General features: G+C 37.1%; 3 protein-coding genes across 8 annotated transcripts in view; 2 read left to right on the plus strand and 1 right to left on the minus strand.

Moving 5' to 3' along the window:
* The window catches only part of LOC5578216 (ribonuclease P protein subunit p25-like protein), a 259,804-nt gene that overhangs the window by 131,075 nt on the left and 106,816 nt on the right, over positions 1-21,913 (plus strand). For 2 of the 3 annotated variants that reach the window (XM_021839953.1, XM_021839955.1), the window contains exon 2: positions 18,520-18,581. The gene's annotated coding sequence lies outside the window, so the exon portion shown is untranslated. Of the gene's footprint in view, positions 1-18,241; positions 18,335-18,519; positions 18,582-21,913 lie in introns of those variants that run through there. The other variant, XM_021839954.1, reaches the window with a different exon arrangement.
* LOC5578212 lies at positions 4,662-5,700 on the plus strand. The gene is made up of 4 exons (XM_001656806.2): positions 4,662-5,052; positions 5,113-5,273; positions 5,332-5,458; positions 5,522-5,700. Exons 1-4 carry the CDS (start codon positions 4,745-4,747, stop codon positions 5,658-5,660), a joined length of 735 nt encoding a protein of 244 aa, XP_001656856.2. The 5' UTR covers positions 4,662-4,744; the 3' UTR covers positions 5,661-5,700.
* The window catches only part of LOC5578213 (aromatic-L-amino-acid decarboxylase), a 57,003-nt gene continuing 40,945 nt past the window's right edge, over positions 5,856-21,913 (minus strand). For all 4 annotated transcript variants that reach the window (XM_021839950.1, XM_001656807.2, XM_021839948.1 and 1 more), the window contains exons 3-9: positions 18,380-18,450; positions 18,066-18,302; positions 17,695-18,006; positions 17,240-17,633; positions 6,654-6,903; positions 6,503-6,592; positions 5,856-6,447 (exon numbers count right to left, since the gene is read on the minus strand). In XM_021839950.1, the coding sequence (XP_021695642.1) occupies positions 6,249-6,447; positions 6,503-6,592; positions 6,654-6,903; positions 17,240-17,633; positions 17,695-18,006; positions 18,066-18,302; positions 18,380-18,450 (1,553 nt within the window). In that variant the 3' untranslated portion in view covers positions 5,856-6,248. The remainder of the gene's footprint in view (positions 6,448-6,502; positions 6,593-6,653; positions 6,904-17,239; positions 17,634-17,694; positions 18,007-18,065; positions 18,303-18,379; positions 18,451-21,913) is intronic.

The following is a 21,913-nucleotide window of genomic DNA, read 5'->3' on the forward strand; positions in this document are numbered from 1 at the left end:
ATGCCATACTTAAAATTTTCAAGAGTACCGTAAAACGGGGTATCTTTGATAATGCGGGTAACTCTGATAGTGCGTAACCCACCACATACTAAACGAAATATCATAATTTCTGTTAATCAGTTAAGCAAAACGAATGCAAATCTGAAGAATATTAGTATGACACTCCATATAAGAGCTGTTTTCATTTGAATCGAGACCATTTGAGGCTTTTTACACGAATATTAAAAATTGACACAATTTTAGCAGTTTCGAAACGCTTACAAACAATCTGTTGTACAATTACTATTTGATGTACTTTTGAATAGTTGGCCACTTATATTTGGCAGCCTAGTTATCATAGAACTTGAATACGTTCTCAAATCTCTTAGCGAAAAGCATTTTCACAAACTGGGACCATTTTTGTAATCTAAATCAGAAATTTCCATATAACGTTAAACGCCTATAGGTATGCAATGCCCTACAAATGTTCGTAATCCATTCAATTTTGCTCAATGCATACTCCATTATCAAAGTTACCCCAAAACAGAAAACCGACTTTCAATTATATGAAAAATTATATATCCATTCAAAATAACTCTTTTGGCAATCTATCAACAGCAATCGATAGGTAGGATGCCAGTACTTGTTTTAAAAATATAAATTATAATTCTTTGAAACAGCATGTAGAAATATTCAAGTTTTCTTCGAAAAAACTATCAAAGTTACCCCGTTTTACGGTACTTATTTTAAAGATTAATAACTCGTTAGTTGCGACCAATCGATCGAATTTTCATTTAAGGCAATAAGTTACCTGTTTCTTTAGATTTGTGCTTTTGAAAATTTAGAGGTGGTTCACATTCATCTTCATCTTCACCTTATTATGTTTTCGACGTTCTGGTGAATGATAAACCACAGTTTTACGAGTCTTATAGACGGTGTCAAAATCTATCATTATTGAACGCCTATGTACCTCGGATATTTTTCTAAAACTTTAAAAATATTTCGTCGGGGAACATTTTTCCACACAGTTTTAACTAAAAAAATAGGGATTCTTGAATTTAATGGAACACAACTCTTAAAGTTGAAGAAATCCAATTTTCCCCGACAGAATACTTAGATACTTTTAGGATGTGAAAATTTGTCGGCATACTTATCTTCGTCGAAAACAATCTGATATTTTTATATCGTGATACAAAATTAAGAATTCATGGGGTTTTTCAAAATTGTGAATATTTCCGAGCGTACTGAACTTGTGGTTAATCCATTTAAACACATTAAAAAAGGATTAACAAGAAACATTTCGCTACAGAAACTCGCTCAGTTGTTCGAACCAGTGTTGCAATTGAACGCGTTCAGTTTACGTTCCAGTTCAAATTTTGGAACGAAGGTTCAAGTAGGCTTGATCATTGATCAGTTAAAAAATTTGAATCCGTAGGAGCTGAAAAATGAACGCGCAATGAACATTGATATTATGGCAGATGCACAACATATTTCAATGTGGAAGATTCAAGAAAGATATTATCCCGAGTATGTGTGTTATAATTAAGGCATATCAGCTGATATATGACTAAATATAGTCTTATAAGAGTTAATCTGCATCAATTATAACATGTGTGTTCCTTGGGATGGAACGTTTTACGTTCCAAACATTTTGAGTGAGTTGAATTCAATACAGATCGATGTAATTTATTCGAGTTTTAAGCTCCATTGTGCATTTTGAATTGAACGAGCCGTTCATGAGCAGTGTCAAATTCTTGCACGAGAGTTCAATGTTTGCTGCGTTCTCGTGTAAAATTCGAACGCGTTCGAAAAACGCATCGTTCTACTTTTTCCAATAAAAATGAATACAGTGGGATTCCGTTTTTGGCAACTAAGTCGAAATTTTCAGTTGCCAAAAACGGAACCGTGCCAAAATCGGAACCCTTTTTTCTCACTTCTTTATTTGAAAACATCATTAGGATGGTGTTACATCATCCCTACGTAAACATATGACAGCCAAACTTCGGAAAGGTTCACTTCGAAGAAAACTCCCGTAGGATAGGATTATGCTATGAATCCATAGACCCGTAATTTCAATTGTGTCAGACGTTTCACTTTCATTCGTTTAAAGTCTTCAATCAATGTCTATGAGCTCTATACTATTGCATGTAAGTGCCATGTAGAAACAATAATCGCATAAGTGACCTTTATTCAAGAACTGGACATTTCCCCAAAACTATGTTAGAATATCGAAATACAATGCATTCATTCATTCTAAGCTCTAGCGTCAAATTTGCCAAATTCGCAAGTAGAAAATGCCTCTTCAAAATTATGTTTCTAGCAAAGAAGAGCATCTCATATTGAACGATTGACTTCAGTTTAAAGGACAAAAATAAAGGGCTGAGATCAATTACTTTACCCAAAAAAAAAGTTTAGCTTGATATATGTTATAAGCCAACCATATGAAATCAACCAAAATCAAAGGGATGCCGCTATGAAGCCACAAGCGTCCGTAATGAATCTTAAGGTGCTCGTTAAGAATCCACAGGAACCAGCTTAGAATGCTCAGGAGGATTTAGTCTGTGATCCCGATAGAAATTGGCATATACCCAAAAGCTCGCTGGAATTGTTAGGATATCGCTTAGAGTTTTAAGATTCCGCTGTGATATTGCTGAAAATAGTCAAGTGTTTCAAAGCAATTCTCAAAAGTCTATTAGGGCCTTCTAAGCAAATGCTAGCTATTTCAAGGTTTTGCTGGAACCCTATTCAGAATCCTTGGGGCTTTGCAAGAAATAATCAAAATCCACAGTATCCCACTATAAAATCATAGGACGCCCTAAAAACTACGAAGAGTTTGCTGGGTTCTGCCAGAATTTACAAAGCATTCACTATAAACAACTATACTTCCTCAGGATCCCAAAAAATCCCTAATGTCTGCTTAGAATCCCCAGATCCTGCTCAGTATTCTCAAGAATCCATTGAAAATTATCAGAAGCCCACTAGAAAGGCCTAGATCCTGTAAACATTCTCGCAATATATCGTAGCCTGAGTTCCATTTCTATAGAAAGTTGCATCATCTTCAAAAACATCGAACGTCATACAGAATCTCAACTAAGAAGGGTACGGAGTTCTAAATAATTAACGCGAAAAGATCTACATAGATATACACCCATGTTACAGCTAAACCATACTTATCGCATGATTTAATGATTTTAGTGAAAATAAAGTAATGTTTGCACATAAGCTCGCATTTGTTGTGGTGGTACTATAAAACAGCGTATTTTATCACAGAAATATAAATTTGAAATCCTCACTTACGGGCTTCTGTTCTGGCCCATACGATTTCGCTTGTTTTATCACATAAAATTTGAAATGTTGAATGATTCTGTTCATTTTTTGACGCATTTTAAGTGGCATAAAGCACTCAGAGAGTAGCTACTTTCTTTTTTGGTCCTGTGTCAGTGCTTGTGCTTTGTTCAAACGGATTGTTCCAAATCTGAAAGAATGATTTATGTTACGTGTATGAATTTCCGACAGACTCAAGTGGGCTGGTTAAACAGTATGAATGCCTGAGAGATATGTTGGAATTCTAGTTGAGATACTTTTAGAGATCAATAACTTCATGAAATACTGCAAACACAAGACCATCCTACAGTAAATAATAGCATACGGGATCCCTAGTTATTGATAGGATTTCAGAAAATATCGACTGAGATGGAGGCCTGGAATGCGATCAACGTAAAGCTGACCTGCTTTTCAAATGATTTAAACAAAAAACACGATGATTTTTACAAAAATTTACTAATTTTGATAGAATTAAAAAATGTTGCCAAAAACGGATCCATTTTGTTGCCAAAATCGGGGGGTGCCAAAAATGGAGCATGCCAAAAACGGAGCTAACGGAAACGGAATCTCACTGTATTTAGTACATAGAAAACTGTGGCCCTTTTTTCATGTTTGTCAGGAAAGATCGAAGGTGCACAACAAAAGGAAACTACCGATTTTCTCGAAGCCTGCCTTGATTGTTGTTGGCATACTGGAGTTATCTTGCAGTTCAAAATAACGTTGTCTTATATTTCGTGTGTAGTATCGGTGCCTCCCTCCCAGGTTCGAACTAAAAAAATCGAAACTTTCCTAACGAAAGCGTTTCTGCAGTTTTCAAGCCATGAAGTTTGAAATGTTTGACGAAAAAGCAAATATATTTTCATTTAGATGCCTAGTTGTCACAGTTTAAGTCTGAAATGAAAATACTTGCTCAATCAAATCGATGAACCGAATTCAAAGCTCAAATTTTTTTCGAGCACAATTCTGAAGTACTGAAAACTTGATCGATTAGTCACCTACAGCAAGTGACCAATCAATCAAGTTTTCAGCTTAAACGAATATCTGGTTCTCCAAATTAGTGTCCTTTGTTACAATCGCCCTAATTCTAGCACACGCTTGAACTAAAGAACATGGACCCAGGACTGTAAAACTGCTCTTCCACTAGGAACGTAACGCTAGTCAAATCAGAAGAACAAAAAAACACAACAAGAATAATTTGCAAACCACCATCAAAAATATACATAGCAACATTCCTGTCCTTGATCCATCTCTCTTCACATATTTTGGTGTTTTGGCGCCAAAAACAAAGCGTGAAAAACATGACCTAACTTTCACTATCAATCGCTATGTGATAAGACCCGAAAATATTTCGGAAACGACTCACAAAATGTGACTTGCTTCAATTTCGTTCACTCAAGCGCAAGAACCTGTCGCAATCTAGAGTAGAGATCGTTCCGTCGCCATGGAAAACAAACTACAACGCTTGCTACTGTCGTTTCTGGTAGCTGCGACTTTGGTCAGCGCCGTCTGTGGCAAAGTAGGCACCCATCCAGAAGACGGCGAACCTCAGCTGGATCCGCTGGAGTTCTCGTATCTCACACTGTGGAAGTATACCCTGGCCGAGTGCGAAAAGCGAGGCGTCAATGGATCGATCATCACCCGATCCTGGATCGGTGTGAGACGATGTCTGCGCACCAAGCTGGACGTGATCGCGTTCAATATGGACTCGATGCGACTGGATGTGGACAATCAGCAGGCTATTTTGGAGAAGTATTGCATTGCGGATGGTGGGAATGCTTGGGTGGTGTTATAAAAGTTGAATCGTTGTAGACACTGCCCAAACCTGAGACAGACGAGTGGGTGTTTTGATCCGTTTATGAAGAACGTGAAAACTTGCGTCCAGGACGATAACTACGAGATCTTCGAGGCTATGCGGAATTGGATCACGGACGTTCTAGAGCATATCTGTGAGGACAATGGAGCACGGATAAGTGAGATTGCTGGCAAAAATTTTCTTTGTTGATCTTAAATGTCGAATCTGCGTTGTAGAGTACGATCGCGTGAAACACGAGAAGTGTACGGCCGAATTGGGCCAATACGTTTTTGAATGTGCTGCCCAAAACATTATTGATAAGCAGTATAGTAATCGTAAGTCGCTTTCGGAAGAAGACTGCAGGTAGGTCACCGTTGATATTCTGAGCTTATTGAATGCAAAATTCTTAAATTTCCATCATTCCAGTATGATCGCGCGTGCCAAGGATTGTCTTGTGATCAAGCTCAAAGAATGTTCGGTATTTTCGGCTGCCGCTCAGCTTTTCTACGATAACTTCATACAGATCACCTCCTGCGCTGCTGCCGCCGTCGATGACGATCATTGAATCCAAATAAACCTAAGTTTGTTTAGCAATCTCTGTCGAATGTGGTTCGTCGTTCATTCAAGTCTGATCAAACTCAAAAAAGAAACATTCCACGCATAGCATTCGGCACTCGATTATTCCGACGAATGATATAAACAATACAGTTCATTTCGGGTTTCGGTTGGACACGGATGTGAAGTACATGAAAAGAGTCCATTTCCCTTTTCTAAAGATATTCAACGATTTCAATCTACGACACATTGTTTATTTACTGTTTTGTGAGTTTTGTGTACATTTCCAGCGAACACGGATAGAGAGATTGAAGGTGTTGTTTGGCATAAATAGTGCAATATATTTCCAACAATGTGCTAAATTTAGAACGCCAGCACGCCCCTCCTCTCAATGCTCCTCAACTTCTATTTTGGCGGCTTATAATTAGACTCTGATCGGACGAATAATTGGGTTGAAATTCCATTAGCTGGGAAAAGGTCCAATGCGGGGGTCTACTGCAACACCAACCTCGATCGAGGAAGGATGAAGGGGAGATCATTCACATTTAGACTTTAGTAGATGAGTATGCGCTATCTTCTTCCTTTTCTGGGACGTGAATTACTTGGTTGATCCATTTCCGGCATTGGGTTGATTGCTGGGTGACGTGCCTCGTCTCCGTACCATGATCGGCGAACGTTTAGGAGATTTTGCTAGAACAATACCATTTTCGCCTTCCGGTGATGGGGACGACGCTCCTCCTGTGGCCGAATTACGACGAGACGCGGACAGCCGTACCATGGTGTCTAGATGTCGGAATCTGAGGAAAAAGATCAAGTTAGGACATGATCGCTATCATGTTTCAAGTCATCTACCTCAGTGGCATATCATTTTTGGGCCCATCATCGGAGTTAGTAAACAGGAATGCCAAAGGCCAACTGATCCAGGAAGCAGATCCGGGAGTTCTACAAAAAAATATCAAGATCGTCAACTATCATCATGCTACGCAACCCAAATCCATCTTACTTTGGTGACTGCACGGTTACGACCGTCCCGTCGGCAGACGGGGACGTGACTTCCGTGGAAATGCGAGGAGTTTGCGCCTTGTTGATGGCCGGATTGTAGATCTTCGGATCGCTCACCATGCGGACGAAGAACGATCGCTTCTGGGCCAGGGTGTGGGTCTTGCGGCGATCCACGATCTCCGTCACCTCGTCGGCTTGCTCCTTCTCGAGGATCTCCGCTGCAAAGTCGGTAATGACGTCCCAAGCGTAATCTGGAGATTGTTGGATACATTATTATATTATTACGAATTATTCTAATAAAGAATTGAGTCGAGTCTAGTACACGACACTGAAGGCGATCTTACAGTTGAGGCCAAAATACGTGTTTCTGTCAAAGGATACAAATCCTAGTTGGAATCAACGTTTACAGTACTGGGTGCCGACATCGAAGTTTCAACATTCTGTAACATTGCCATCGTTCGATTGATTTTATGAATTTTAAGGAAAAATCTTAAATGAATTATAGTTTTTATGCATACTATAAGATTTTTGAATTCGGTAATGTTCCGAAAATAGGTCCATATTTGTTAGGGAACCTAACATTTTTATAAATGAAAATGATAGGGAAATGCAAAAAATATTATCAAAAAGATAAAAAATCAATGTTAAATTGATCCACTTGACAGAGCGTGTTATTGGTTGCAATTTGGAGAATTATATACAAATGCAATTAAATGGTCAATTTACAAAAAAAGCTGCCAGGTCAATAAAGTGGAAGTACATGTAAAATATCCAGTTGAGATGCAAACTCTGCACCGGTTGGGAAGTAGCGCTACAACAAAGAGTAATGGTATGAAAGGATGTTTATTCACTTCTGTGTGAAAAAGCAAGAAATTCCACGGCACAGCGGTTCCAAAACATTTGGAGTCCTATGGAGCCATCAAATTTCCAAAAATTTACCGATGGCAATTTTTGAAATCCGGGTGGAAAATCATGAATTTTAAACCGTCGAAAGGTATCAGTTCATGATATTCTGAAAATGCCCTATCGGAACCGATATCTGGTTACCACGTTCCCATAATGACCAGAATAGTATCCAAACTGAAATAGGCGATACATTTTGTCAATGCTACAATGATATGTTCAATCATAAATATAACCCAATTATATTACTTCATCAGAATCGATCGAAGAACTCTGAGCATAGGGATTTTTGAAACTTTGATGTCGGCACACAGAATTGTAAAGGCAAACATCGTTTTTTTTGTTATTTATAAAACACCTCCACAACTTATTATTAAGAGTTATTACATTTTTCATATTAACATTTACATTTGGTGTACAATGAACCCTTCAAGACCTTTTCACAACATAAATTTTCAAAGTATTAGGGCATTTTTGCAAATCACCTGAAATGTACGGAACGTCGTTTAGAATCGGTTTGTTTAGAATTCACCAAAAATTTGTTGCTATGGGCTCGGTGGTGTTGATCTCGGTAAAAGTCAATCATTATGCCAAACGGCCATTACGCCAAACGACCAATTATGACAAACGACCTTATGCCAAACGACCTTATGCCATTAATCGTGTGATACGTATCTGGAGTATGCAACGGTTACCGTTTTGGGATTTGGATTGGATTTGGATTGGATTTGGATTGGATTTGGACTGGATTTGGATTGGATTTGGATTGGATTTGGATTGGATTTGGATTGGATTTGGATTGGATTTGGATTGGATTTGGATTGGATTGGATTGGATTTGGATTGGATTTGGATTGGATTTGGATTGGATTTGGATTGGATTTGGATTGGATTTGGATTGGATTTGGATTGGATTTGGATTGGATTGGATTGGATTTGGATTGGATTTGGATTGGATTTGGATTGGATTTGGATTGGATTTGGATTGGATTTGGATTGGATTTGGATTGGATTTGGATTGGATTTGGATTGGATTTGGATTGGATTTGGATTGGATTTGGATTGGATTTGGATTGGATTTGGATTGGATTTGGATTGGATTTGATTGGATTTGGATTGGATTTGGATTGGATTTGGATTGGATTTGGATTGGATTTGGATTGGATTTGGATTGGATTTGGATTGGATTTGGATTGGATTTGGATTGGATTTGGATTGGATTTGGATTGGATTTGGATTGGATTTGGATTGGATTTGGATTGGATTTGGATTGGATTTGGATTGGATTTGGATTGGATTTGGATTGGATTTGGATTGGATTTGGATTGGATTTGGATTGGATTTGGATTGGATTTGGATTGGATTTGGATTGGATTTTGGATTGGATTTGGATTGGATTTGGATTGGATTTGGATTGGATTTGGATTGGATTTGGATTGGATTTGGATTTGGATTGGATTTGGATTGGATTTGGATTTTGGATTTGGATTTTTGGATTGGATTTGGATTGGATTTTTGGATTGGATTTGGATTGGATTTTGGATTTTTGGATTGGATTTGGATTGGATTTGGATTGGATTTGATTGGATTTGGATTGGATTTGGATTTTTGGATTTGGATTGGATTTGGATTGGATTTGGATTGGATTTTTGGATTTTTGGATTTGGATTGGATTTGGATTGGATTTGGATTGGATTTGGATTGGATTTGGATTGGATTTGGATTGGATTTGGATTGGATTTGGATTGGATTTGGATTGGATTTGGAATTGGATTTGGATTGGATTGGATTGGATTTGGATTGGATTTGGATTGGATTTGGATTGGATTTGGATTGGATTTGGATTGGATTTGGATTGGATTGGATTGGATTTGGATTGGATTTGGATTGGATTTGGATTGGATTTGGATTGGATTTGGATGGATTTGGATTGGATTTGGATTGGATTTGGATTGGATTTGGATTGGATTTGGATTTGGATTTGGATTGGATTTGGATTGGATTTGGATTGGATTTGGATTTGGATTGATTGGATTTGGATTGGATTTGGATTGGATTTGGATTGGATTTGGATTGGATTTGGATTGGATTTGGATTGGATTTGGATTGGATTTGGATTGGATTTGATTGGATTTGGATTGATTTGGATTGGATTGATTGGATTTGGATTTGGATTTGGATTGGATTTGGATTGGATTGGATTTGGATTGGATTTGGATTGGATTTGGATTGGATTTGGATTGGATTTGGATTGGATTTGGATTGGATTTGGATTGGTTTGGATTGGATTTGGATTGGATTTGGATTGGATTTGGATTGGAATTTGGATTGGATTGGTTGGTTTGGATTGGATTTGGATTGGATTTGGATTGGATTTGGATTGGATTTGGATTTGGATTTGGATTGGATTTTGGTTGGATTGATTGGATTTGATTGGATTGGATTGGATTTGGATTGGATTTGGATTGGATTTGGATTGATTTGGGATTTGGATATTTGGATTGGATTTGGATTGGATTTGGGATTGGATTGGATTGGATTTGGATTGGATTTGGATTGGATTTGGATTGGATTTGGATTGGATTTGGATTGGATTTGGATTGGATTTGGATTGGATTTGGATTGGATTTGGATTGGATTTGGATTGGATTTGGATTGGATTTGGATTGGATATATGGATGGATTTGGGATTTGGATTTGGATTGGATTTGGAGGATTTGGATTGGATTGGATTTGGATTGGATTTGGATTGGATTGGATTGGATTTGGATTGGATTTGGATTGGATTTGGATTGGATTTGGATTGGATTTGGATTGGATTTGGATTGGATTTGGATTGGATTTGGATTGGATTTGGATTGGATTTGGATTGGATTTGGATTGGATTTGGATTGGATTGGATTTGGATTGGATTTGGATTGGATTTGGATTGGATTTGGATTGGATTTGGATTGGATTTGGATTGGATTTGGATTGGATTTGGATTGGATTTGGATTGGATTTGGATTGGATTTGGATTGGATTGGATTGGATTTGGATTGGATTTGGATTGGATTTGGATTGGATTTGGATTGGATTTGGATTGGATTTGGATTGGATTTGGATTGGATTTGGATTGGATTTGGATTGGATTTGGATTGGATTTGGATTGGATTTGGATTGGATTTGGATTGGATTGGATTGGATTTGGATTGGATTTGGATTGGATTTGGATTGGATTTGGATTGGATTTGGATTGGATTTGGATTGGATTTGGATTGGATTGGATTTGGATTGGATTTGGATTGGATTTGGATTGGATTTGGATTGGATTTGGATTGGATTTGGATTGGATTTGGATTGGATTTGGATTGGATTTGGATTGGATTTGGATTGGATTTGGATTGGATTTGGATTGGGATTTGGATTGGATTTGGATTGGATTTGGATTGGATTTGGATTGGATTTGGATTGGATTTGGATGGATTGGATTGGATTGGATGGATTTGGATTGGATTTGGATTGGATTTGGATTGGATTTGGATTGGATTTGGATTGGATTTGGATTGGATTTGGATTGGATTTGGATTGGATTTGGATTGGATTTGGATTGGATTTGGATTGGATTTGGATTGGATTGATTGGATTGGATTGGATTTGGATTGGATTTGGATTGGATTTGGATTGGATTTGGATTGGATTTGGATTGGATTTGGATTGGATTTGGATTGGATTTGGATTGGATTTGGATTGGATTTGGATTGGATTTGGATTGGATTGGATTGGATTGGATTTGGATTGGATTTGGATTGGATTGGATTGGATTGGATTTGGATTGGATTTGGATTGGATTTGGATTGGATTTGGATTGGATTTGGATTGGATTTGGATTGGATTTGGATTGGATTTGGATTGGATTTGGATTGGATTTGGATTGGATTGGATTTGGATTTGGATTGGATTTGGATTGGATTTGGATTGGATTTGGATTGGATTTGGATTGGATTTGGATTGGATTTGGATTGGATTTGGATTGGATTTGGATTGGATTTGATTGATTGGATTGGATTTGGATTGGATTTGGATTGGATTTGGATTGGATTTGGATTGGATTTGGATTGGATTTGGATTGGATTTGGATTGGATTGGATTGGATTTGGATGGATTGGATTGGATTTGGATTGGATTTGGATTGGATTTGGATTGGATTTGGATTGGATTTGGATTGGATTTGGATTGGATTTGGATTGGATTTGGATTGGATTTGGATTGGATTTGGATTGGATTTGGATTGGATTTGGATTGGATTTGGATTGGATTTGGATTGGATTTGGATTGGATTTGGATTGGATTTGGATTGGATTTGGATTGGATTTGGATTGGATTTGGATTGGATTTGGATTGGATTTGGATTGGATTTGGATTGGATTTGGATTGGATTTGGATTGGATTTGGATTGGATTTGGATTGGATTTGGATTGGATTTGGATTGGATTTGGATTGGATTTGGATTGGATTTGGATTGGATTTGGATTGGATTTGGATTGGATTTGGATTGGATTTGGATTGGATTTGGATTGGATTTGGATTGGATTTGGATTGGATTTGGATTGGATTTGGATTGGATTTGGATTGGATTTGGATTGGATTTGGATTGGATTTGGATTGGATTTGGATTGGATTTGGATTGGATTTGGATTGGATTTGGATTGGATTTGGATTGGATTTGGATTGGATTTGGATTGGATTTGGATTGGATTTGGATTGGATTTGGATTGGATTTGGATTGGATTTGGATTGGATTTGGATTGGATTTGGATTGGATTTGGATTGGATTTGGATTGGATTGGATTGGATTTGGATTGGATTTGGATTGGATTTGGATTGGATTTGGATTGGATTTTGGAATTGGATTTGGATTGGATTTGGATTGGATTTGGATTGGATTTGATTGGATTTGGATTGGATTTGGATTGGATTTGGATTGGATTTGGATTGGATTTGGATTGGATTTGGATTGGATTTGGATTGGATTTGGATTGGATTTGGATTGGATTGGATTTGGATTTGGGATTGGATTTGGATTGGATTTGGATTGGATTTGGATTGGATTTGGATTGGATTTGGATTGGATTTGGATTGGATTTGGATTGGATTTGGATTGGATTTGGATTGGATTTGGATTGGATTTGGATTGGATTTGGATTGGATTTGGATTGGATTTGGATTGGATTTGGATTGGATTTGGATTGGATTTGGATTGGATTTGGATTGGATTTGGATTGGATTTGGATTGGATTTGGATTGGATTTGGATTGGATTTGGATTGGATTTTGGATTGGATTTGGATTGGATTTGGATTGGATTTGGATTGGATTTGGGATTGGATTTGGATTGGATTTGGATTGGATTTGGATTGGATTTGGATTGGATTTGGATTGGATTTGGATTGGATTTGGATTGGATTTGGATTGGATTTGGATTGGATTTGGATTGGATTTGGATTGGATTTGGATTGGATTTGGATTGGATTTGGATTGGATTTGGATTGGATTTGGATTGGATTTGGATTGGATTTGGATTGGATTTGGATTGGATTTGGATTGGATTTGGATTGGATTTGGATTGGATTTGGATTGGATTTGGATTGGATTTGGATTGGATTTGGATTGGATTTGGATTGGATTTGGATTGGATTTGGATTGGATTTGGATTGGATTTGGATTGGATTTGGATTGGATTTGGATTGGATTTGGATTGGATTTGGATTGGATTTGGATTGGATTTGGATTGGATTTGGATTGGATTTGGATTGGATTTGGATTGGATTTGGATTGGATTTGGATTGGATTTGGATTTGGATTGATTGGATTGGATTTGGATTGGATTTGGAATGGATTTTGGATTGGATTTGGATTGGATTTGGATTGGATTTGGATTGGATTTGGATTTGGATTTGGATGGATTTGGATTGGATTTGGATTTGGATTTGGATTGGATTTGGATTGGATTTGGATTGGATTTGGATTGGATTTGGATTGGATTTGGATTGGATTTGGATGGATTTGGATTGGATTTGGATTGGATTTGGTTTGGATTTGGATTGGATTTGGATTGGATTTGGATTGGATTTGGATTGGATTTGGATTGGATTTGGATTGGATTTGGATTGGATTTGGATTGGATTTGGATTGGATTTGGATTGGATTTGGATTGGATTTGGATTGGATTTGGATTGGATTTGGATTGGATTGGATTGGATTTGGATTGGATTTGGATTGGATTTGGATTGGATTTGGATTGGATTTGGATTGGATTTGGATTGGATTTGGATTGGATTTGGATTGGATTTGGATTGGATTTGGATTGGATTTGGATTGGATTTGGATTGGATTTGGATTGGATTTGGATTGGATTTGGATTGGATTTGGATTGGATGGATTTGGATTGGATTTGGATTGGATTTGGATTGGATTTGGATTGGATTTGGATTGGATTGGATTGGATTTGGATTGGATTTGGATTGGATTTGGATTGGATTTGGATTGGATTTGGATTGGATTTGGATTGGATTTGGATTGACTTAAAATCGCTGTGCAACTTCGATTGTTCTGGTCAATCTCGGAAGTAGCAACTACGTATTTCACGGTCATCTATGCTGATGCTCATGCTCAATAATGTGAACAGATCTTGGAATTGAAAGTCGCTTAACTTAAATGTACTCCACATCCACTGTTGAAAACGTTCAAGTTATGTGTGGATCAGTTTGGATCATGTCAAGAAGCAAAAAACCAGACAATTGGGTTGAACATTGTATTCAGAGCATAAAATGCTACAATTGAATGTTAATGCAACTATCAAGGATGTTAAGTAAATCGTTTAATAGTTTTCTCCGTGGATTCCTTCTAAAATTACTTCATAGGTTCTCCCCAATCGATGATCTCCCAAATATTATTTCCTCTTGGAAATCGACTACAAAGTTATCAGACTTTCTAGAGAATCCTTCTCGGGTTAAGAGTTTTATTAGCCATCCTGGCAAGAGTTCTTCGGGTATTTCTCAAGGAGCATCATAAGAAATCATTATAAAATTCAAAAAAAAAAATCAATTGAATTATTGGATGAATTCCTGAAGAAATTCATAGAGGCCATTTGTGAAATGTCTGGAAGATTTCCAAAGATATCCTTGGAGTAATCTTGGAGCTATGGAGATAGAAGATACTGGTTGAGCTATTGAAGAAAATACACTCCGTTAGGGCTGAATTTCGTTGAAAAAATTCTGAAAAATCTTTGATTGAAACCCTATAGTGACTTCTGGAGGTGTATTCCAGTTGAAATTCTTGAACATACACACTTAAACTGACACTCTGACTTCGGTAACTCTTTTTTAAACGACTTGAAAAAATGCTTAGTGTGGTAGTTGGGTATGCTGGAGTATTATCGTGGAAAAGATTATCATTTCTGTCGGACGCCATGTCCAAACTGCATTCGGTATACCGGGTACCCCCGTTGGTTTGACCACATTTAATCTAAACACTTTTTAATTTGTAAATGCCTGTGTTAATTTTTGGATAAAATTCTTTTTCACTTACAGTATTGTTTAATAAATTTTCGATTTTTCATACAACCTGCCCTTAGGTATTCAGAAAGGGGTTTGGGCTCGTTCTGCCAACTTGGTGGAGGCAGATTTCTGGTCTGAACAAGTTTAAACATGGACATTCGAAAGTACCAGAATGAATTGTTGTGCTTGTGGTGAGCACTTGAAGATGGGATGGAAGGTCATAATTTCGTATTAGATTAATAGTCGTTTCTGAGCTTAGGGGAAGAGGTGGTAAAATGAACACCTTAAGGAAATCATCTTGTTTCTGATAGAAAAACGAGGAATTTTTATAGTTCTTTCGCATATCATCAAAAATAGGGATGTTATGTAAAGCAGCGACACAAATTCAGACTGAAATAGTTAAATTTTCACATATTTTCATCGCTATCAAAAAACGATGCAAATGTTCATTTTACCTGCACTAAAATGTAAAATGAAAAGCTGTTGGTGGTAATATGAACATCATGCGAAAAACGTGAGCAAAACAAATATTTTTGAAAATTTTCGTTGCATTCCCGATAGTATATCCATTAATGATTGTAACCCATTCAAAAAGAAATCTAAAGGTATCAGATTTGACATCATATCATAACGAAAAACCTCAAGACTCCCGTGCTAAAAGTTACGTCAGTTCTAATTTTCAAACGAGGTTTTCTAAAATCTTAGTTTTCGTTGACATTTGCACTTCAATTGACCTCCGTATCAACTCGAACACTCAGATTTATGCTCTAAATCGTCCGTGCGTGATAAAAAATCAATCAAATTTGTTTTTTCTCGGCAAAAGGCTCGGTGTTCATTTTTCCACCACTTCCCCAACTCACATGTCGTCTTTTATCTACATCCTTCGAACCATTCTGAATGGCCGTTGTGAGAATATCACCAAGAATTTCACACATGCAATAATGCTGGATTGTCTTAAAATAAAACATGAAAGTTTTCGCTCTCCGGATTTATTTTTGTTGTTTGTCATCATTTTTGTTGAGATGTCCTGAATGCCGTAAATAGTGTACAGAGATCGTTTGCATGGAGTTTATCGGAAGCAGCATGGGAATTGTTATAGTGGGAATCTAAAGAGCGAATTTTGTACGACTTCATTGTAGGCCAATACTGCAATAAAGCATGTAACAAACACTAACATTTCTTCTCTCCTTATGTGGTTTTCATATCCAACCTGCCATTACTACGAGAAACAATTCATTGGAGAGGTAGACATGACCCTTATCGAGGCAGCGTAATGGCCGAGAAAACTAATGTACCACTTCTCTGTAAACATTCTTATTACCTGTTAAAAGGTAAATCAGATTAACTAATAACAAATTTGTTCCACAGTGCAATTTACAAAACACCAAACAAAATCTCTCCATTCCAATTTACTTAGGCAAAAACACTATACTACCGCTATATGTATGACTGATTCACGTTCTAATGACCTTGTATCATTCACACGTGTGGTGGAAGTTTAGAGTAGAAGCAAAACTCAAAGAACCTTCTGGTCGAAGATGTTGCGCTGCCTACTTCCGAAACTCCTATACCTATGTGTGTTTTCAAACTTATGCTGGAGACATGATCTCTGACCCCCTTGTACACCAATAAATTAAAATAAAAACGATTTTCGATGTTTCATACAAAATAAAGGGTTAGATCTATGAGTATCAATGGGCTGTTTTGAATGAAAATTTCACAAAACTTCAGGCATAACTTGAAATTTATCAACACATATCTTTTACTATTTTTTCCTTTCACGAGTTGAAAAGCAATAACAAACGCTATTTGTGTCAGCCTTTCATATTCTGTAACAAACAATTTTTTATTTTTTTTGTAGTGAAATCGTCCTTATTTGTGAATGGAAAATTACTCAAACAAGTATATTATGCGCTTGTGTTGTGAGAATTTTATTAAACTGTAAATATCTAAAGTCTAGCCAACCAAAGTTTGTATGGAAAATTCTAAAAGTTGCTAATGTATTGTCCATATTTTCATCACACCTTTCTTTAGTTAACATCTTTTAGAAGGTTTAATTGTGCTGAAGAATTCATCTATAAGTTTAACATTTAATCGATAGTTCAATTCAACTCTAATCAGCTTGTTACACAAATTATGATAACTCACCAATATCCTCCACCATGGCATTCTGCGCCGTAGCACAGAACCGAATCACATATCGCTCGTTAACCGAAGCCGGCACCATATGAATTTTCCCAGATGCATTGATACTACTCAGCAACTTCTCGTTGATCCGATCCGACCCCTTCAGTCGGAAACACACCAGTCCAAGTTTGACGTCGTTGCACACCTCGAAGCGATTGTCCTTCAGGACCAACCGCTCGAACCGTTTCGCCAGATCGATGTGATGTCGAATGTAGTTCTGAAGTCCGGTAATACCATAACTTCGCAGTACGAACCATAGTTTCAGTGATCTAAAGCGGCGACTCAACGGTACACCCCAGTGACGATAGTCGATCGCCGAGTCCGAATATCCATGCTTCAGGTAGAGAGGGTCAACCTGTTCGAAAGAAATTTTAACACGTAACCCTTTCGATGAAAACCATGTAATGATAGCCTACCACCAAAGCTGAAGTTAATCGAATCCTATCGCGAACCCACAACGTCGAACAGTCAAAGTTCGTCAGCAGCCATTTGTTCGGGTTTGTGTTGAACGAATCGGCGTAATCGATTCCCTTCAGCAAATACTTCAACTCCGGACAGATGAACGAATTTCCGGCGTACGCGGCGTCCACGTGCAACCAAACGCTTGGAAATCGCTGCAAAGCCTCCCCTATTTCGTTGATATCGTCAAATGCACAGGATCCCGTAGTGCCCAAGGTAGTGGACACGTAGAAAGGAATCAGTCCCTGCTGTTCGTCCTCCTCCATGGCCTGTCAATTATAACCCTTAATCATCAGTTCATTACGCTTCCCTAATTGATTAGAATCACCTTAACTAGCGTATCAGCCCGGAGGGAGCAATTTTCGTCCGGCTCCAAAATCCTTAACTTTACGAAACAGATCATAGCAGCCTTCTCCACGCAGCTGTGAGCCTCCTTGGAGCAGTAGGCCATCAATTTGGACAGCAGATGGCCTTCTTCGACGAACGGATGCTGCTGCTTGAGATATTTGATGGCCTGCGCTCGAGCTGCCAACATAGTCACCAGGACGCATTCCGAAGCAGATGTCTGCAGTTGTTGCAAGAAGAGGCGCTAAATAGGTTATGACTTCACTTAATCATCGGCCAAAGTGGCGCTCAAATTACCTGAATGACACCGCCTCCTTTGCTGCCCGGTTTCAGCGCTAGAAAGTGATCCGGCAGTCCGATTGCTTTGCCTGCAAATAGGAAAAAGATAAACCACTAGTTAATGACACATTTTCCTCCCTTTTTTCATTTCGTTACAGACGAAGGCTTGCGTAGGCGGTGTTGAGTTCAAACTTTCTGCAGGGCAACTGGAACAGAGCGGGTAAGTGACAGTTTGTTTTAATGTGATGATGTTGTGGTCAGCATGGTATAATCGAGTTAAAATGCAATTTATGATTCGTGGAAAAGTTATGCTTTTGCTTGGGGATAATTCAAAATGGGATCAGAACAAATTTAAAGCAGCAGTTAAAAAGTGAACGTATAGGGAAAGTGTACCAGTTATGGCCATAGTGGTTCCCTATTTGGCCATATGCAAAATTTGGATAACTTTTATATTTTTAATCTTTTTGAATGTTTAAACATCAAGATTTATCCTTTATTTTACTGCTAAAACACAAAAGATTTTTCAAAATGTGAAGGAATTCAAGATATCACGTATGGCGAAATAGGGAACCACTATGGCCATAACTGGTACACCTACCCTAGTTGCACTTGAGTGTTTACTGGACTAAAGATATAATTTCTTATTTTTACATTCTTTAGGATCACTCTACGAAAGCATGGCAATTTTTATGTTAATATCTCTGACAATTTGCGAAAATTTTGTAGAGTCTTGTTTGGAAATTCATTATGTTCGAAGATTGCATGGTTTACTAAAAAAAATAAATATTTTGGAAATTGATAGCTTTTTGTTATTTTTACTGAAAATTTTTCTGCCATATTTACACAGGTTTTGTAAGTTTTAACTTTTTAAGGTTTTTGAAAATTTCTCAAGCCATATGCTGTTAATCAGCAAAGGTTTAACAATACAGTGCACAGTGGACTTTTCTGCAAAATAATGTCTTTAAATTCAATATCTCTGGATGCCGCTGGAATAAAATCGATCTTTTTACCGCAAAAGAAAGATTTTTCCATGGTCTAAACAATAGTGAGGTGAGTGTTCACTGCACGTTATTTTTTCGTACGGTTTTGACCTATTAAAGGTCATTTTACCCTATTTTCATTGGAAATGATATATATTCATAATGCAATATCTCTGGATTCCGCTGGAATAGAATCGATCTTTTTACCGCAAAAGAAAGATTTTTTCATAGGCTAAACGAAAGTGACGTGAGAATTCACTGCACGTTATTTTTTTGTACGGTTTTGGCCTATTAAAGGTCATTTTACCATATTTTCAATGGAAATGATATATTCATAATTCAATATCTCTGGATTCCGCTGGAATAAAATCGATCTTTTTACCGCAAAAGAAAGATTTTTTCATAGGCTAAACGATAGTAAGGTTATAATTCACTGCACGTTAGTTTTTCGTACGGTTTTGGACTATTAAAGGTCATTTTACCCTATTTTCAATGGAAGTGATACATTCATAAATCAATATCTCTTGATTCCGCAGGAATAAAATCGATCTTTTTATCGCAAAAGAAAGATTTTTTCATGGGCAAAACGATAGTGAGGTGAGAATTCACGGCACGTAATTTTTTCGTACGGTTTTGACCTATTAAAGGTCATTTTACCCTATTTTCATTGGAAGTGATATATTCATTATTCAATATCTCTGGATTCCGTTGAAATAAAATCGATCTTTTTACTGAAAAAGGAAGATTTTTTCATGGTCTAAACGAAAGTGAGGTGAGTGTTCACTGCACGTTATTTTTTTGTACGGTTTTGACCTATTAAAGGTTATTTTACCCTATTTTCATTGGAAATGATATATTTATAATTCAATATCTCTGGATTCCGCCGGAATAAAATCGATCTTTTTACCGCAAAAGAAAGATTTTTTCATGGGCTAAACGATAGTAAGGTTATAATTCACTGCACGTTATGTTTTCGTACGGTTTTGGCCTATTAAAGGTCATTTTACCCTATTTTCAATGGAAGTGATACATTCATAAATCAATATCTCTGGATTCCGCTGGAATAAAATCGATCTTTTTATCGCAAAAGAAAGATTTTTTCATGGGCGAAACGATAGTGAGGTGGAGTTCACTGCACGTTATATTTCGTATGGTTTTTACCTACTAAAGGTCGTTTTACCCTATTTTCAATGGAAATGATATATTTGTAATTAAATATCTCTGGATTCCGTTGGAATAAAATCGATCTTTTTACGGCAAAAGAAGGACTTTTTCATGGGCAAAACTACAGTGAGGTAAGTATTTACTGCACGTTATTTTTTCGTGCGAGTTTGACCTATTAAAGGTCTTCTTATCCTATTTTCAATGGAAATGATATATTCATACCAGTTGTCTTTTTCAGCGAAAGTTACTAGCATCCAATGAAAAAATCATTACACCTTTCTGCTTCAAGTATTGACAACGACCAAGTACCGATAAGATAAGTCTTTCTAGAATGTTTTAACATAACAAACTATATTGAGGTATCTCATTTCTAACAAATACAGGGTGAAATTGCCTTTGATAGTACAAACCTATGCGAAAAAATAACGTACCGTAAGTACTCACTCTACCATTAATTTACTCATGAAATTTTTGATTCTTTCGAGGTTCAAAGATATACTAACGATCTTTGTACCTCGAAAGAATCAAAAATTTCAGCGGAATCAAAAGAAACGATTAATGAATATCTCAATCCTATAAAAAATAGGATATAAAAAAATATTTTTTTAATTGGCAAAAATCATACTCAAAAATCACGTTCCCCACCTTCTCCCCTCAATATTGTTTGGCTATTGAGGCAAAAATATCGGTTCTATCTCAGCAAAATTCAGAGTTATTGATTAAGAAGCATATAATTTCTAACAAAAACAGTAGTATGACAATCGATCGGACAAACTCGTGCAAAAAACTCGTTTGCCGTGAATACTCATCCCACCATCCTTTTGAATATGAAATAATCTTTCTTCAGAGGCGAACAGGTCGTTTCTATCCCCGCGGAGTCTATAGATATACATTTATAAACATCTAATTCGCATAAAAAATAGAGTAAAATAACCTTTCATAGGTCATAACCGTACGAAAAAATAACGTGCAGTGAATTCTCACCACACTATCGTTTTGCCCATGAAAAATATCTTTCTTTTGCGGTAAAAAGATCGATTTTATTCCAGCGAAATCCAGAGATATTGATTTATGAATGTATCACTTCCATTGAAAATAGGGTAAAATGACCTTTAATAAGCCAAAACCGTACGGAAAAATTACGTGCAGTGAAGTCTCACGTCACTATCGTTAAGCCTATGAAAAAATCTTTCTTTTGCGGTAAAAAGATCGATTTTATTCCAGCGGAATCCAGAGATATTGATTAATGAATATTTCATTTCCATTTAAAATAGGGTAAAATGACCTTTAATAGGACAAAACCGTACGAAAAAATAACGTGCAGTGAATTCTCACCACACTATCGTTTTGCCCATGAAAAAATCTTTCTTTTGCGGTAAAAATATCGATTTTATTCCAGCGGAATCCA

The sequence above is a fragment of the Aedes aegypti genome, chromosome 2 (assembly GCF_002204515.2).
Source record: "Aedes aegypti strain LVP_AGWG chromosome 2, AaegL5.0 Primary Assembly, whole genome shotgun sequence".
NCBI classification, from domain to species: Eukaryota; Metazoa; Arthropoda; class Insecta; order Diptera; family Culicidae; genus Aedes; species Aedes aegypti.

What these genes read in the sequence shown, in the direction of transcription:
- LOC5578212 (XM_001656806.2), top strand. Translation starts at nt 4,745, where the DNA reads ATGGAAAACAAACTACAACGCTTGCTACTGTCGTTTCTGGTAGCTGCG. An exon ending in CAGCAGGCTATTTTGGAGAA is followed by an intron (nt 5,053 to 5,112) that starts GTATTGCATTGC and finishes GAATCGTTGTAG; the next exon opens with ACACTGCCCAAACCTGAGAC. An exon ending in GGACAATGGAGCACGGATAA is followed by an intron (nt 5,274 to 5,331) that starts GTGAGATTGCTG and finishes TCTGCGTTGTAG; the next exon opens with AGTACGATCGCGTGAAACAC.